The sequence below is a fragment of the Saccopteryx bilineata genome, chromosome 2 (assembly GCF_036850765.1).
Source record: "Saccopteryx bilineata isolate mSacBil1 chromosome 2, mSacBil1_pri_phased_curated, whole genome shotgun sequence".
NCBI lineage: Eukaryota > Metazoa > Chordata > Mammalia > Chiroptera > Emballonuridae > Saccopteryx > Saccopteryx bilineata.
Window position 1 is genome coordinate 231893876 of NC_089491.1, and position 14978 is coordinate 231908853.

The following is a 14978-nucleotide window of genomic DNA, read 5'->3' on the forward strand; positions in this document are numbered from 1 at the left end:
TACAAAAAACATTTAGGATATTCAACAGTTAAATAGCTTGCTCTAACACCTGTTATAGAGCGTGTTTTACAATTATTTGAGCCTTTCCGTTCATATTTTTTAAGTTTAGACAAATGTCCTAAAATCCTGGAATCATTTTTCAATAATAAAATATCTGAAATATTAATGTGTTTTGTACATAATCAAGCATCTATTTTTCACAAAACGATTCAAAAGATTGAAGGTGAACACATTTTAGCTACCAAAGTTAGTCTTATTTTGAATGACTTTATCTTTCAGTATAAATCTCGTTTTGAAAAAAAATTTCTTCCTTTAATTATAAAAAGAAGATTGTCAGACTTAGAGGAATCAAATCCAGGCATAACAGAAAAGTTTATCAAAGAAGTGCAGAATTTTTACCAGACATGTTTTCAATATATCGAAGAATGGTCTGAAATGTATATTACAGGAAATAACAGTTTTCAATGTTGTTTTTTTACTTCATCGCAAGTATATTGGACAGATATTGAATCTTGTCTTGAGTTTTTATTTAAAGAAATGTCAGACATCAAAATAGATGACAATTGTCTCTTTGAAGAAATTAGAAGACTGAATGTATATTTAAATTCTGAAAAATTAATATAATAGGGAAATGAACATGTCAAAATTGACAAAAGATGGGTGGAAATATTCAGCCATTTTAGAAATGAACATATTCCATGTGAAAATTTATTTATTCTTGTTCAATTTACATTGTGCTGCCCTGGAACTAATGCAGCAGTTGAAAGAGTTTTTTCAAATGCTAATGATTTTTGGACAAGGGAGAAATCGAGATTGAATGTTGATACTCTAGCTGCAGCACCTGCCATAAAATTCAATATGAAGGATATTTCTTGTTTAGATATTTCCAATATATTGTTACAAGATATTACATTGACAAAAAATATTCATTCAATGGAAAAGTACTCATTTAGATAATATTATCTTCTTATAATTATTTTAAAATTAATAGGCATGTAAGCATAATTACAATATAAAATATTATAAATGTTTTATTATGCATTTATCATATTATAGTGTATTATTGTTGCAAGGAATAAAATGTTTCTTTATTTGCAATATTGTTGTCTTCAATTTATTTTTGTCCTCCTTTTCATTGTAAAAAAGTTGGTTACCTTAATATTATGTTTTTCTAAGAGAAAGTTTAGACTGCTTTTGTGCTTTGGGGTCATTATTAAGTAAAATAAGCATTAATGAAGACAAAGACTGTGACACCATGACAATTGATCTGATAAGTGAGATGGTTGCTACATCATTAATGGGGCAGGTAGTTTACACAGCTTGGAGGTGATGGACAAAGGGGTGATTGACATCTCAGGTGGGACTGAGTGGGACAGCCCAAGATTTTATCACCTATTCAGAGCAGCCTGTAATTCAAAATTTACAGGTTGTTTAGTTCTGGAATTTTTTATTTAATATTTTGGACTGCTGTTGACCACAAGTGATGGAACACTTGGAAAGTGAAACTGCAGATAAGGGGGGGAACTGTTCTCAGGGTGAGGAGATTGCTGGAAGCATAGGAATCAGTGTGTGTGGGAGGGCCATCTCAGGGTTCTGTGGACCATGGTGTTCCAGCTTGAAGATTGTCCATTTAATCAGAGCTGTGGCTTATTAAGACAACCAACAAAATTAATTCAAATATTGACATTATAAAACTACTTGAGAAAGACAAAAATGTGAGAAAGAAATGCAGAAAAATACTTGGCTTCAGGAAGCATAAGGAAGGATGGCTACTTTTTAATGGATAGAGATTGTCAAAGTTTACCAGTCATGACTGACTAAGAAAGAATTTCTACAAATAGCTGAGAACTTGAGGTTTTTTGTCTTTAGGGTGGGTATGTTTGTTCTTTGGTAATACAGGTACACATTTCTTTTATGATAAGAACAATAAAGGAAGCTCCGGGGGAAATCCCACTTTTTCTTTCTTTATTCTTCTTTCATTTAACTGTTTTAAGAGAACAGCAGTGGTAATGCTATTCTGTGCCTCAGCGAAGATAGGCAATATGTTTGTGAGCTAGTCACAGTGAACTGCTTACAAAACGATGGTGAGAACACAAAAATAAAGATTAGAATAATATGGAAATATAAAGGAAGAATATAGTAATATAGTATGATGTTATCAGATAGGTTGAGTATTAGCGCTTACTGGGAGAAAAGAGGCCTTTTTATGGTAGTGTTTATGATGACAGAAGCGAGACAGGACGCACTGTTTGTGGGGGGTTTGCATTTGGAGACTATTAGATGACTGCTTTTTATTTTCTTTGTCCTAATTAAGAGACCATCATCATAACGAATGAACGGAAGATGCAACGGGTTAGACTTTTTGAATTAAGAAATTCCTCTAAAATTCAGTTCAGTCTGAAAAGTCGATTGGCAATCTGCCCGGCTGTCTCTGAAAGTATGGAAGCAGCCAGAGTCACGGCACATGGACACGTGGGTGGAATTTTAAGTGGCCAGGAGAGAGGCAGAGCTAATTGTCCCCCTCGCGTCTCTCCCTGTTGTCACGCTCTGGGATGCTCTGAGCAGGGAACAGCGTTGAAATATAATTCTGGAAACAATAATTCTGGATATAGAAACAGGAAAAAAAATAACATGATTTTGTACATGTTTCTGTAAATGAAGGGAAGGATTAAACATATTCATTTTCAAAACCTTCACATATTATGGAGAGATGTCTTCTAGCATTGAATACATTTGAGATTCAAAGCAGGGGCAGATAAAATGTGTGTGTGTGTGTGTGTGTGTGTGTGTGTGTTAATGCTTTGAGAAAAGATAAAACTTACTACTCTCTATGGGCCAAAAATGTACCCTCTTTGAGCCAGTCTCTATTTTAGATTTGGGACTATATATAGTCATTAATCAAACATTTATAAAATATGGTGTTAGACTTTACTAAGAGCTACAGAGTTAATGTTTTAAGATGATGTTCTAGACTCCAAGGAGAAGATCACGTGTTTCATTATATATACTGCTCACAAAAATTAGGGGATATTTCAAAATGAATATGAGTGATAAAAAAAAGCATTTGATTTTTTTCATTAAACAAGAACATCAGAAAAGTGAACAACAAGTCAAAGAAAGTTTGATTATACAAATGAGATGCAAAATCAACTTTTATTGCTTTGGTGAAAATGCACTAAACAAAAGACTGAAAGTACTGGAGTATCTGCATGTTCCCTGATCCCCTAATATCTGTCTATCTTAAATACCACTTGCTATAGGCCAGGTTCCAGTCTACGTGGTATTAACACAAATGCTTTCAACAACTTTAAAAGGTAGATACTATCATTATAGTCAGTTTACAGATGAGGAAACTGAGGCACAGATGGTTAAGAGAATTGTCCATGACTGTAGAGCTAGTAAGTGGCAGAGCCAGAATTTGCCGCAGGACTCACAGGGTTAGGTGGCAGCCCGAGAGGCCTGTCCTGCAGTGAGAGCTGGGGGGTACCTGCATCCTAGTGAGGTCTGTACATGCTCGTCCCTTCCCAGCACTGCATCAGTGGATCAGGACAAGGTCAGGAACAAATTCCTAAAATAGTAATGGAATCGTGAAGGTCTGGGGACGCATGACCTCCCTGCTTACCTCTTTTATGGCTCAATTTTATATGATCATGAAATAAAGTTAGTATAATTTTACACAGGCTTAGATCCAGAATTCAAACACTTATTAAATATCCATATTAATTTTCTCTTAAACCTATTTTTATCTACCTTTTCTTGTAGGAGGAAGGACAGTAGGCAATTCTGGCCCCCAGGGACAAAACCTGGAGCCACTAGTGTGTGAGGAGCGGAGAAAAATGGTACTGTTTGTTGAGGGAAACTTGGGACTTCCAGAAACATAGTGAAAACTATCGACTTGCATTTAGTTTATAGAAACTGATGACAGTCAAAGTGAAATGTAAGAAATGACTTATTAATATGAAAAAGCAAGGCATAGTTGATAATTTATAGGTATGTATATTGGCATTTTGATTTTTTTTTTTTTATTATTCAGTGAGAGGAGGTAAGGCAGAGACAAACTCCTGCATTAGCCATGGCCAGGATCCACTGGACAAGCCCACTAGTGGGTGCTGCTCTGCTTATCTGGGGCTGCTGCTCCATTGCTTAGCAGCTGAGCTCTTCTTCACGCCTGAGGTAGAGGCCATAGAGCCACCCCTCAGCACCTGGGGCCAGCTTGCTCCAAGTGAGCCATGGCTGCAGGAGGGGAAGAGAGAGAGAGAAATAGGAGAGAGAAATGAGAGGGGGTGGGGTGGAGAAGTAGATGGGCACTTCTCCTGTGTGCCCTGACCAGGACATCTACACACTAGGCCAATGCTCTACCACTGAGCCAACTGGCCAGGGATATTTTGTTTTTATCTATCTATCTATCTATCTATCTATCTATCTATCTATCTATCTATCTATCTATCTACCTACCTATCTATCCATCTATCTATCTATCTATTTTTGTGACAGAGACAGAGAGAGGGACAGATAGGGACAGACAGGAAAGGAGAGAGATGAGAAGCATCAATTCATTGTTGTGGCTCCTTAGTTGTTCACTGATTGCTTTCTCATATGTGCCTTGACTGTGGGGCTACAGCAGACTGAGTAACCCCTTGCTCAAGCTGGTGAGACTTGTTCAAACCAGATGAGCCTGCACTCAAGCTGGAGACCTCGGGGTTTCAAATCTGAGTCTTCCGCATCCCAGTCCAACACTCTATCCACTGTGCCACTGCCTGGTCAGGCCCATTTTGATGTTTTTAATGGAAGCTAATTTATTAGAGTCTACCTTTCCTTTGAGGTCAAACATAAAAAATATGAAATTTGGAGCCCAATGGTGTAGTTACATGCCTATTGTGACACAGCTGTGTGATTCTGGCCAAGTCCCTTGACTTATGTTTATGTCTCAGCGCTGCAGTCCAGTTGTCCCCTCGACCTGCGGTTTTACTTTCTGTGGTTTCAGTACCCCCTGGTTAACAGCTGCAGTCCAAAGATGTTAAATGGAACATCATAGATATAAACAATTTATGTTTTAAATTGTGTGCCGTCTCGAGGAGTGTGATAAAATCTTGCACCATCCCACTCTGTCCCACCCATAATATGAATGGCCCCTCTGTCCCTTGTCTCCGAACTGAGTGTGCAGCCCACCCATGAGGCTCTTAGTGGCCGCCTTGGTTATCAGATGGACTGTCAGGTGTTTCAGGGCTTGTGTTCAAGTGACTCTTATTTCACTTGGTAACGGCCCCACTGAGCAGGAGTGGTGATGCTGGCAGTTCAGATACACCAGAGAGAAGCCAGAAAGTGCATCCTGCATGTGAGGAGGCCTGTCTGTATGGGCAAAACATAGTGTGTGTACACACACACACACACACACACACAAACACACACGGTGGTACTCTCCAAAGTTTCAGGCATCATGCTGGGGGTCTTGGAATGTAACCCCCAAAGACCCTATAATATGATTTCTATAAAATGACAACAATGATAATAATACTACTAGTCTTGCCTCACAAGGATGAACACACACACATGCACAATATAACATGCACAAACACACAATTTCAAAGCCACTAAATCTCATTAGACCATAAAGTATGCATTTTGTTCTGTGTAAGGGCATGAGTCACATGTGAGTTATGTTTTTATTAGAATTGGGGCAATGAAAAAATAAAGTCAATTTTATTCCAGGTTCATTACTAACTAGAGAGACACCCTGGATGACAGCAAATTATACAGAGACTTCCTAACAAACTCGCGAGCCTGCAAAAATGAGCTAATCTGAAGCAAACGGCTGTGTGACCGGCCAGGCAGACGCCGCGTTGCGCACATACCCAACTGCACAGAAGGCTTGTAATTGAGGGTGACATGCAGACTTGCAGACTGCTCCGTCCCCACATACACACGTGACAGCTTATGGTCACTCTCACTTTCTAAACATCATGAATTACTAGTGCTATGGAGATTCCCGCGGGGGACGAGGACACAGTGTGTGGAAGTAAGCCCTCCTGAGAGCTGGGCGGTGGTGTGGACCTAGCCAGGACGGGGTCTTACGGGCCAAGTGCTGGTCATGGCTGTGGTTGCCATGGTCCCATGTGTCTGGGTACAGGAGATGCTATTTCTGTTGCTGTTGGAAAGTCGCTACCAGAGCATCCTTGGTTGCTGAGGTTCCAAGGAACAGTCATTGACTATTTTTATTCCTTTTAATGATTTTTTTTGTCATAGGTGGACTTTGATGTCAGGGGAAGAAAGGATATAAAATTCCAATCATTTTCTTTAAAATTGAACCCTTTCATCGAGTGGTTTCTTTCCAGGCTGTGACCTTGGCCATTAGCATCAGCACTCAACATGAGGCTAATCTGTTTCTGATGAGATGCTTCTTTGAATTGATTGAGTCTGTGTCATCCATCCTACCTTAAATCATCAATGCCTCCAGGTTTTGTAACTTTCTTGTTTTAAACCTTTAACATTTGTGTGTGTGTGTGTGTGTGTGTGTATGTGTTTCCCTGTCACTTCATTGGTTTTTCCAAACATTTCTCAAAATACTTTTCTCTAATAATTTACTGTTTAGTGATTACTCACATGTAAAATAGCAAAGCACACCTGTATATTTATAGGCACAGAAATCAGGATTGTGTTTGTGAAAAATAATAAAACTCTTATAGAATGGATTGGAAGAGAGAGAGAGAGATGAGTCTAGAAATGTTCAGAGAAGGTGTGATGTGTGCCTGAGTGGAGTTTTGACACCAATGAAGGGATAGATGTGGTTGACTCCCAGACTATTTGGAGGTCGAATCTTTAAATTCTAGACCTGACAAGGGGGGAGGTAGAGAAATGTCCAAGGGAGAGAAACTGAGTAGGAAAGTATCTTTAACAGCTAGTCCTGTAAGGAAAGAAGTGACGTGGGCTATCAAGGCATATTTAAAGTCCAGTGTGGCAAGGGGTTTTTCCTTGCTTCTTGTGGCCCCAGATCACAACTGGAACCAAAGGATAATAGTTATAGGAAGAGCGACTTCTAAATGTAAGACAGCTTTCTTATAACTGCAGCTGTGTGAGTCAGATTGGCTATTCTGTTGAAGTCCATGTGGTGGAAGCTGCAACAGGATCACGGCAGGTAGAACCTGAGTGTAAGTGGTCATATAATGACAGGTGACCCTGAAATTCTGTGAACTCTTTGTCTGGACTGACTTGGACATGTTGAGCCTAACTGACAGAGAAAACGATGTTGGCACCCACAGAGACAGAAGAGTGGAGGGAGTTATTCTCTCTCCTTCCCTCTCCCCACCCCTCCTTTGCTGTCTCCTGTACTTACAGCAAGTGTAGGTGGTGCGGATAAAGGGAGAAATAAGCTTGTCATACTGCAAAGTGTGGTAAAAAATATAGGAAAAAATATTGTGGCTGGTGTGACTTTCAGTCACTCTTTCTTCAAATGAAATCAGGTCTTCTGGGTAATCAGTAGTGTAAGAAAGGAGTTGTTATCCAATTTAGAGGCTAAGAAAAGAGAAAAAAAGCTTCTATTATGGTAGATGTAAAAAAATCTCTCATCCATCTATCATCTATCTATCTATCTATCATCTATCTATCTATCTATCTATCTATCTATCTATCTATCATCTATCTATCTGTGTCCATCCATCCATCCATCCATCCATCCATCCATCCATCCATCCATCATCATCTGTCTATCCAAATTGACTCAGTTCTCAGTGAATTCATAATCTCATGGGGGAATAATATAATAAGATTAATAATCAAATGAGATCATTGTTTTTATAGGGATATGTTATAGGAGTTGTAAAAGACAGAGTAGTTATTTTCAGGTATGAGAGTAAGGATCAAGTCCAAAGAGGGGCACTTGCATTAATGCAGGAGGTGTGAAATGGGCATTGGCCTGTCAGATAGGAGGTGAGCACAGTCTTCTGCGGACTTGTGACCACTGCTGGGAGGGCTATGATCACTCACCAGATCTGGAGAGGACACCTGGGCTTTCCCTTCTCTCAAAAGACCATCTAGAGAGCATCATGTACAGGTAATCAAGGAGCAAGAGTGGGCCAGGCCTGGAAGGGCATGTGCTTGTGAACCCAGCAGCAAGGCAGAGAAGATCTGACTCTGACATGCGTCCACCTTGTGACCTCAGCTAGTGAGTTAATGATGCTGAACCTCAGGGTCTCCCTCCAGACACATGTTTGTTAATCACTTGCTCTTCTCATTTCCCAGGGTTGTGAGGATGATGGAGTGTGTGTAGACACTTTATAAATACTGTATAGGTGGGACTGCTAGAAGGAACGTCTCATTGCTTAATAAGGAATTAGAAGATTTTAGGTGGATTGGAAGTTAGAAAAATAATACTGTACCATAAAGGGAGAGTCTATGTACATCCCAAATTGTGGGAATTCTACAAATATTTTTTACATGGATGCATGTGAATTGCTGTTTGAATTTATTGAATTTACTGTTCAATAAATCTTTGGCTTTGACTAAAATCTCTTATTATACAATGATAATTAATCAAGCTATCAAAGTAGACATATCATTAGAGAAATGCAAATTAAAACCACAATGAGATATCACCTCACACCAGTCAGAATGGCGCTTATCAACAAAACAACACAGAATAAGTGCTGGTGAGGAGGTGGAGAAAAGGGAACCCTCCTGTACTGCTGGTGGGAATGCAGACTGGTGCAGCCATTGTGGAAAACAGTATGGAGTTTCCTCAAGAAATTAAAAATCGAACTGCCTTTTGACCCAGCTATTCCACTGTTAGGAATATACCCCAAGAACACCATAGCACTGTTTGAAAAGAAGAAATGCTCCCCATGTTTATGGCAGCATTGTTCACAATAGTGAAGATCTGGAAACAGCCCAAGTGTCCGTCAGTGGACAAGTGGATTAAAAAGTTTTGGTACATGTATACTATGGAATACTACTCAGCCATAAGAAATGATGACATCGGATCATTTAAAACAACATGAATGGAACTTGATAACATTATACTGAGTGACATGAGTAAATCAGAAAAAACTAAGAACTATATGAACCCATACATAGATGGGACATAAAAATGAGACTCAGAGACATGGACAAGAGTGTGATGGTTATGAAGGGAGGGGTGAGAGAGGGGAGGGGGACAATGAAAACTAGATAGAAGGTGATGGAAGACAATTTGACTTTGGGTGAGGGGTATGCAACATAATCAAATGTCAAAATAACCTGGAGATGTTTTCTCTGAACATTTGTACCCTGATTTATCAATGTCACCCCATTAAAATTCATTAAAAAAAGTAGACATAGTCCTAAAACTCAAATGTATTTCTACTCTAGACTCGTATTTTGACCCTTCTGGAATGAAAAGAAGAAAAATCACATTGATTTTTTGACAGGATGTGTACCTAATGTGCCCAGGCAATATGCTTTATAAATACAACATAAAGTCATCCTCTAACTGCTAAACTTGAAAATATACATGATGTAATCTTGACACTGTATTTTTAGTAATGAATTAGCATACAAAATGGCTCAGTAATAGCGTAAAAAGGCCACAAGGAGAGACAATTATGTTCTGTCAGGATTTGCTTCTTCATCACAAAAAGTTTTAAGTTAGAGCCTGGATATGTACACCACAGACAGAGTAATCTCCTTTAGCCTACAAAGTTATTGCATGAAATTCAAACACAATCAGCATTTTTGTACAAAACAATATGGATATTTGAAAAACGATGATTAGATGAGAATGCAAAACTATTGTGTGAAAAAAGGAGATGAAGGAATAATATTGATTGATTAAAATTTCTGCACTGAAAGCAGTAAATGGGCATGAAACCTATGAGAAACATTTACGTAAAATGCTGAGACCCAATTTAGAAAAGAGAGACTGATTCTCTTTTAAAAAAAGAGAAGTTCAGCACACATCCAAGCATCTTATAGATGACAAGCAGGGCACCAATGTCTGCACATGGGTTAACTTGATCACCCATTTTTATTGGGGAAAAATTGGTTGAGCCCCACTGGGTGCCAGGCCCTGCGCTCAGAGCAGATGATTTTGAGACAACAGAGTAGCCTTGTTTCTGCCCTGACGGAGCCGAGTCCAGAGATCTGAATAGAAACATTAGAAACAATGCAACCAATATGGGAGACTTTTCAATAGTTTTTAGATTTAGCACTCCAGGAGTACCTTGTTGGGTGACAGGCTTTCTGGGACACTGGAAACCTGGAGGGGGGATTTGTTACAGATAACAGGGCCTGACGTTGTTTCTGTGCCCTCCACCTCCCATGGGAAGGGTGTGTGTCATCCTTTCTGAGTTTTATAAATATTCTCTTACATGGAAGTTCATAGACTTTGAGCTCTCGCAGGATGATGACGTGATGTACATACAAGTGCACAAGGAAGTTAGAGAGCAGGGATCTTCCCATTTAGTTAATTCCCGTGGCCCCTTATTGCACAAGAATGTTAGAGGCTGTGGTACCCTGGGGAGCCAGGTAAGAGGGGAAGGCAGGCAGGTGAGACGGGCTGCTCAGTTCTTCCAACACTTCATTTTCTGCTAATGTCTAGACCTGCTCTCAAATGTCGCAAACTTGAAACAAGCATTTTTATAATCACTTCCCACTCATCTAAAATGCCTGGATCATTGCAAGGACAATCAGTTGTGACAAGAGCCCGAGGAGTTCTGAGAAGTGCTATTGAACCCTAGTCCTTGTTATACTGTGGCTATGGATAAATTTGTCATCATTTCGTGATAGGAATTTAAAGTTGAAGTTTATTGAAAAATGTATATTTTTCTCTCGAATACTTGGCTATCCAACTTGCTTTCAGTATAGCAGAAAGATTTTGCAGTGGAGTGCTGGGCTGCATTGCACACGGGATTTTGCAATTGAGGTTAATATATGGTAATATAAGTATCTCAATTGCGAAATTCCATTCTATTCATCTATCTATCTATCTATCTATCTATCTATCTATCTATCATCTAGTAATCATTTCTCTATCTGGTGTTATTTTACAGGCATTTTCTTGCATACAGATTAATATGGTTCAGCTGGGGCTGTAAAAATAAAATTAGAGGTATATATATTTAGAGAAAATTAAGAAATACATTCTACATACTAAACATTCTTGGGATGTGGTGGTAATTTGAAGACCCTCAACACACCAATACTATTTCCTGCATCCTGGACATGTTTGACCTTCAGTAGCAAGACTGTTCAGTGCAGCATCAGAACAACTTGCTACTGTTCTGCCTCCCAGGAGCGGCTTCCTTCACCCCCCTCCCGGAACTTTCAGTTTCTCTCGTATAAAATGTGGTTGAAACCCCGGCTCTGTCCACAAGTTCTTATGTAGAAGGTACAGTACCTTCTGAAGAATACCATGTTTAATTAGTGAGCATGACACAGTTTCAACAAACGTTGACAGGTGCCTGCAGGGGCAGAAAGGAGCACTGTGACACCCAGCCCCACCGTCAGGACAGGTGTCCTGCAGGGAGTGCATGCAGATCTGAGCGCTGGTGTAAAAATAAGAGGGGTTTTTTGTTTTTTTTGTTGTTGTTGAGAATTAGGTATGGCAAGAGTAATATCAATGGCAGAGGAAATGATATTCATTTTCTTCTTTATATGTTGGAAAGGTAAGCGTGTTAGAGAGGGTTACTTGGAAGAAAGGGACCAAATTATATTTCAGAATCACAGTAACCATTTTTTGTGGAAGATTGAGAACTTCTAATGAAGGTAGTTTAGAGAAATTTGGATGAATGGAGTAAAATGTACTTATAAATAGGGGACAGAATAGATGTCTGTGCTACTTGATGTCATGAAAATGTTAGGTGTAGATCAGGGGTCCCCAAACTTTTTACACAGGGGGCCAGTTCAATGTCCCTCAGACCGTTGGAGGGCTGGACTATAAAAAAAACTATGAACAAATCCCTATGCACACTGCACATATCTTATTTTAAAGTAAAAAAACAAAACGGGAACAAATACAATATTTAAAATAAAAAACAAGTAAATTTAAATCAAGAAACTGACCAGTATTTCAATGGGAACTATGGGCCTGCTTTTGGCTAATGAGATGGTCAATGTGCTCCTTTCATTGACCACCAATGAAAGAGGTGCCCCTTCCGGAAGTGCAGCAGGGGCCGGATAAATGGCCTCAGGGGGCCGCATGTGGCCCGCTGGCCGTAGTTTGGGGACCCCTGGTGTAGAGAGTGGGCTTTGGCTGCGGGCATCTGAGAGTCCTCCACGCTCCTTCAGCTTCTGAACGGACTAGGCCAGGAATGGTAGTGCTGGGAGCAGAAAAAAAAGGCTTTTCCAGTCTAGGAATGCACCTATAGCTCATAATGCAAAATTCTGATAATGTCTGCATTGGAAGAAAGTTTAGTTACTGGTCTAAGTAAAGATTTCTGCTTCTTCAGCCAAATAAATTTGTTTAGAATGCAGAAGGCTTTGCAATGAGAGGGCTTACCCGGCTACACAGAATGCTACAGAAAAGGGGGCTGCCCTTCCTCCCTCAAATCTCGCTTTGCCTGGAAGATGGAAGGAGGACATCCGAGATGAAGCACTTACACATGGAACAGTGTTGCACCTGTGAGTAGTCACTGTTTCAGTGGATGTCATTGGGTTTCATTTACCAGACGTTGTTCTGTTTCTTGGGACAGGGGTGGAGTAGGGCAAAGGGGAGGTGTGGAAGTTCAAGATTGGTGGAGTTGCTGGAAAAGAAGTCCCAACAAAACAAAAATAAAGACGAGTTATTTCTTTCCCTGTCGGCAGTGGTAGACATTATGAGAGAAAGTAGAGAGAAGAGGATGCAACCACTTCCTACAATCCCCCCAAGTCTTGTTATATAAGGTATATATTTAACAACAAGAAATTTTAAAATTGGGTGTTAGTTTTACTTTTGGGCATGTGATTCTACTGAGATAACTCTGGCAAAGCAAGACAAAATGAGGCTCTTTAAATAAAACCAGTCTCCAAAATAATGAGCTATTTTTAAGCAAAGCATTTTTGATTATCAACAATGACTGGCACGTAATATGTAGTTGTCTAAATATTTCTTGGCTAAGTCAGGGGAAGAGTGGCATGTTCTACCAACTGCAGATGGTATATAAAGGTCCAGGCGGGTAGGAGACACACACACTCCAGAAGCATCCTCCGGCAGCTCACCTGAGTTTTCTTCTCTTGACAACATGTGTGGCAATTACTATGGCAACTACTGTGGCTATGGCTGTGGGTTTGGTCCCCACTATGGCTGTGGCTATGGAACTGGCTATGGCTATGGGTTTGGTCCCCACTATGGCTGTGGCTATGGAACTGGCTATGGCTGTGGGTTTGGCCCCTACTATGGCTGTGGCTATGGCTCGGGCTCTGGCTGTGGCTATGGCTCTGGCTGTGGCTATTGGGGCTACCGGCCATTGTGCTACAGAAGGTGTTACTCTTCTTGCTGCTAGAACACCACTATCCAAGCCTCCTTTCCTTCTGAAATGGCACCCCTGAAGATAATGCTGGTTCAACACCCACACCTCAAGATTTCTATATCTAAGAAATCACATGCTTGATAGAGGTCTTGACCTCCAACAACCCATTTCTTAGAATGGCACCTTTGTGTCCCGAGGTTCTGTGGTATCATCTGACTATTTTCCAAATGTTATCCTTTACTTCTTCAACCTCTGATCCTCTGTTGTGACGGGGTTGGTGATACTAACATCCTACCATGAGTACCCTTTCAATAAAAATGATGTTTTGGTTTTAAGAGATCTCTGTGTACTTGCTTGTGAATTTTTCATTTTTGAAATATAATGGGCTCTCTTGAAAATTGATCTATACTATGTTCAGTTTTGAATTTGTCCTTGTTATAGCACAATAATTTTTTTCTTATATCTGAATCATAAATAATGTTTTCTCCCCCTATTTCTCTTATCTCACAATCGCAGGCACTCACACACATGAGCACAAATCACAGTACATCAGAACTGTGCTTGGAAATATCACTGTGTCTAGAATGGATCCAAAAGGGAAAGAAAAGGCGAAATGATAGTTACTTGGGAGGGGTCATGTACCAAAGTCCTGGGGAGAGGATAAGTGGCCTGTGCACCAAAAGGAGTAATAAAAAGGATGAGATAGTTTCCAAGGCTATCGAGAAATTAGACGAAGGTGTTGGGCATGAGGATTAAAGCACTAAAGAAAAGACACACTAGACGAAAAATATTCTATTATACCATCTGTGTTAGATGAAAGTACAAATATATTTGTTTGTGTATGTGGAGATGGATCACATTGATTTGTCATCTAACATACAGATATTTTTGGTAGGGGCCACATCCTATACACTAAAGACAAAGCAGGAACATGACAAAGAAGTTGTCTACTCAGAGTGTTTCTATATTATTAAGGTAAAGATAAAAAACAGCTGTGAAAATAATTAAGCTAAATTGAGGAAGACCTATTCTTGCTCTGAAGGGAAATAACCAGGCTGATGGGATGGAGAGGAAGGTTGAAGTGTGAGAAACACAGTGCAGGGGTATTCGACGTTGTGACAGACAGGACGCCTGTTGTAAAGAGAGGAGGAATGGTAGCAAGTGTAAGAGGTGAAGAGGAATCCATTGAACTTTTAGTCTGTTCAGGTGGTTCTGTGTTTTTTTTCATTTGAAAAGAGCTAGGTCTGGTTTCTTTATGGGGCTCTAGTGCCTTACTGGGGCAGATACAGGAATGGGATGGAAAAGGCAGGTTGACTTTCTGATTTGGAGAGCCTCTTACTTTGTTGGGGATTGATGTTACTGTCTTTTTCCCACATGGCCTTCCAGAATGATAGCATTTAGATCCAGCAACAGAAGAGGCCTTTCAGACTCAGGTTCAACCACCAGTAATAAATGTGTCACTGTGTCATCTCCATGACAATGGTCACTGCACAAAGTCTGACCCTGAGGTTTCTGGAGCTAGGAGACCCCACAAAATGGTCACCTCTGAGGAAGATGGCCCCA

The 14978-nt window shown here is 40.0% G+C and overlaps 1 protein-coding gene across 1 annotated transcript; it reads left to right on the forward strand.

The window, feature by feature from the left end:
* The first annotated feature begins 13187 nt into the window (after positions 1-13187).
* KRTAP21-1 (keratin associated protein 21-1) lies at positions 13188-13591 on the forward strand. Its single transcript, XM_066254976.1, has one exon. The coding sequence runs from the start codon at positions 13188-13190 to the stop codon at positions 13446-13448; it is 261 nt and encodes an 86-aa protein (XP_066111073.1). The 3' UTR covers positions 13449-13591.
* Positions 13592-14978: the final 1387 nt, after the last annotated feature.

Excerpts from the sequence above, each read along its gene's own strand:
- KRTAP21-1 (XM_066254976.1), top strand. The coding sequence starts at position 13,188 with ATGTGTGGCAATTACTATGGCAACTACTGTGGCTATGGCTGTGGGTTT.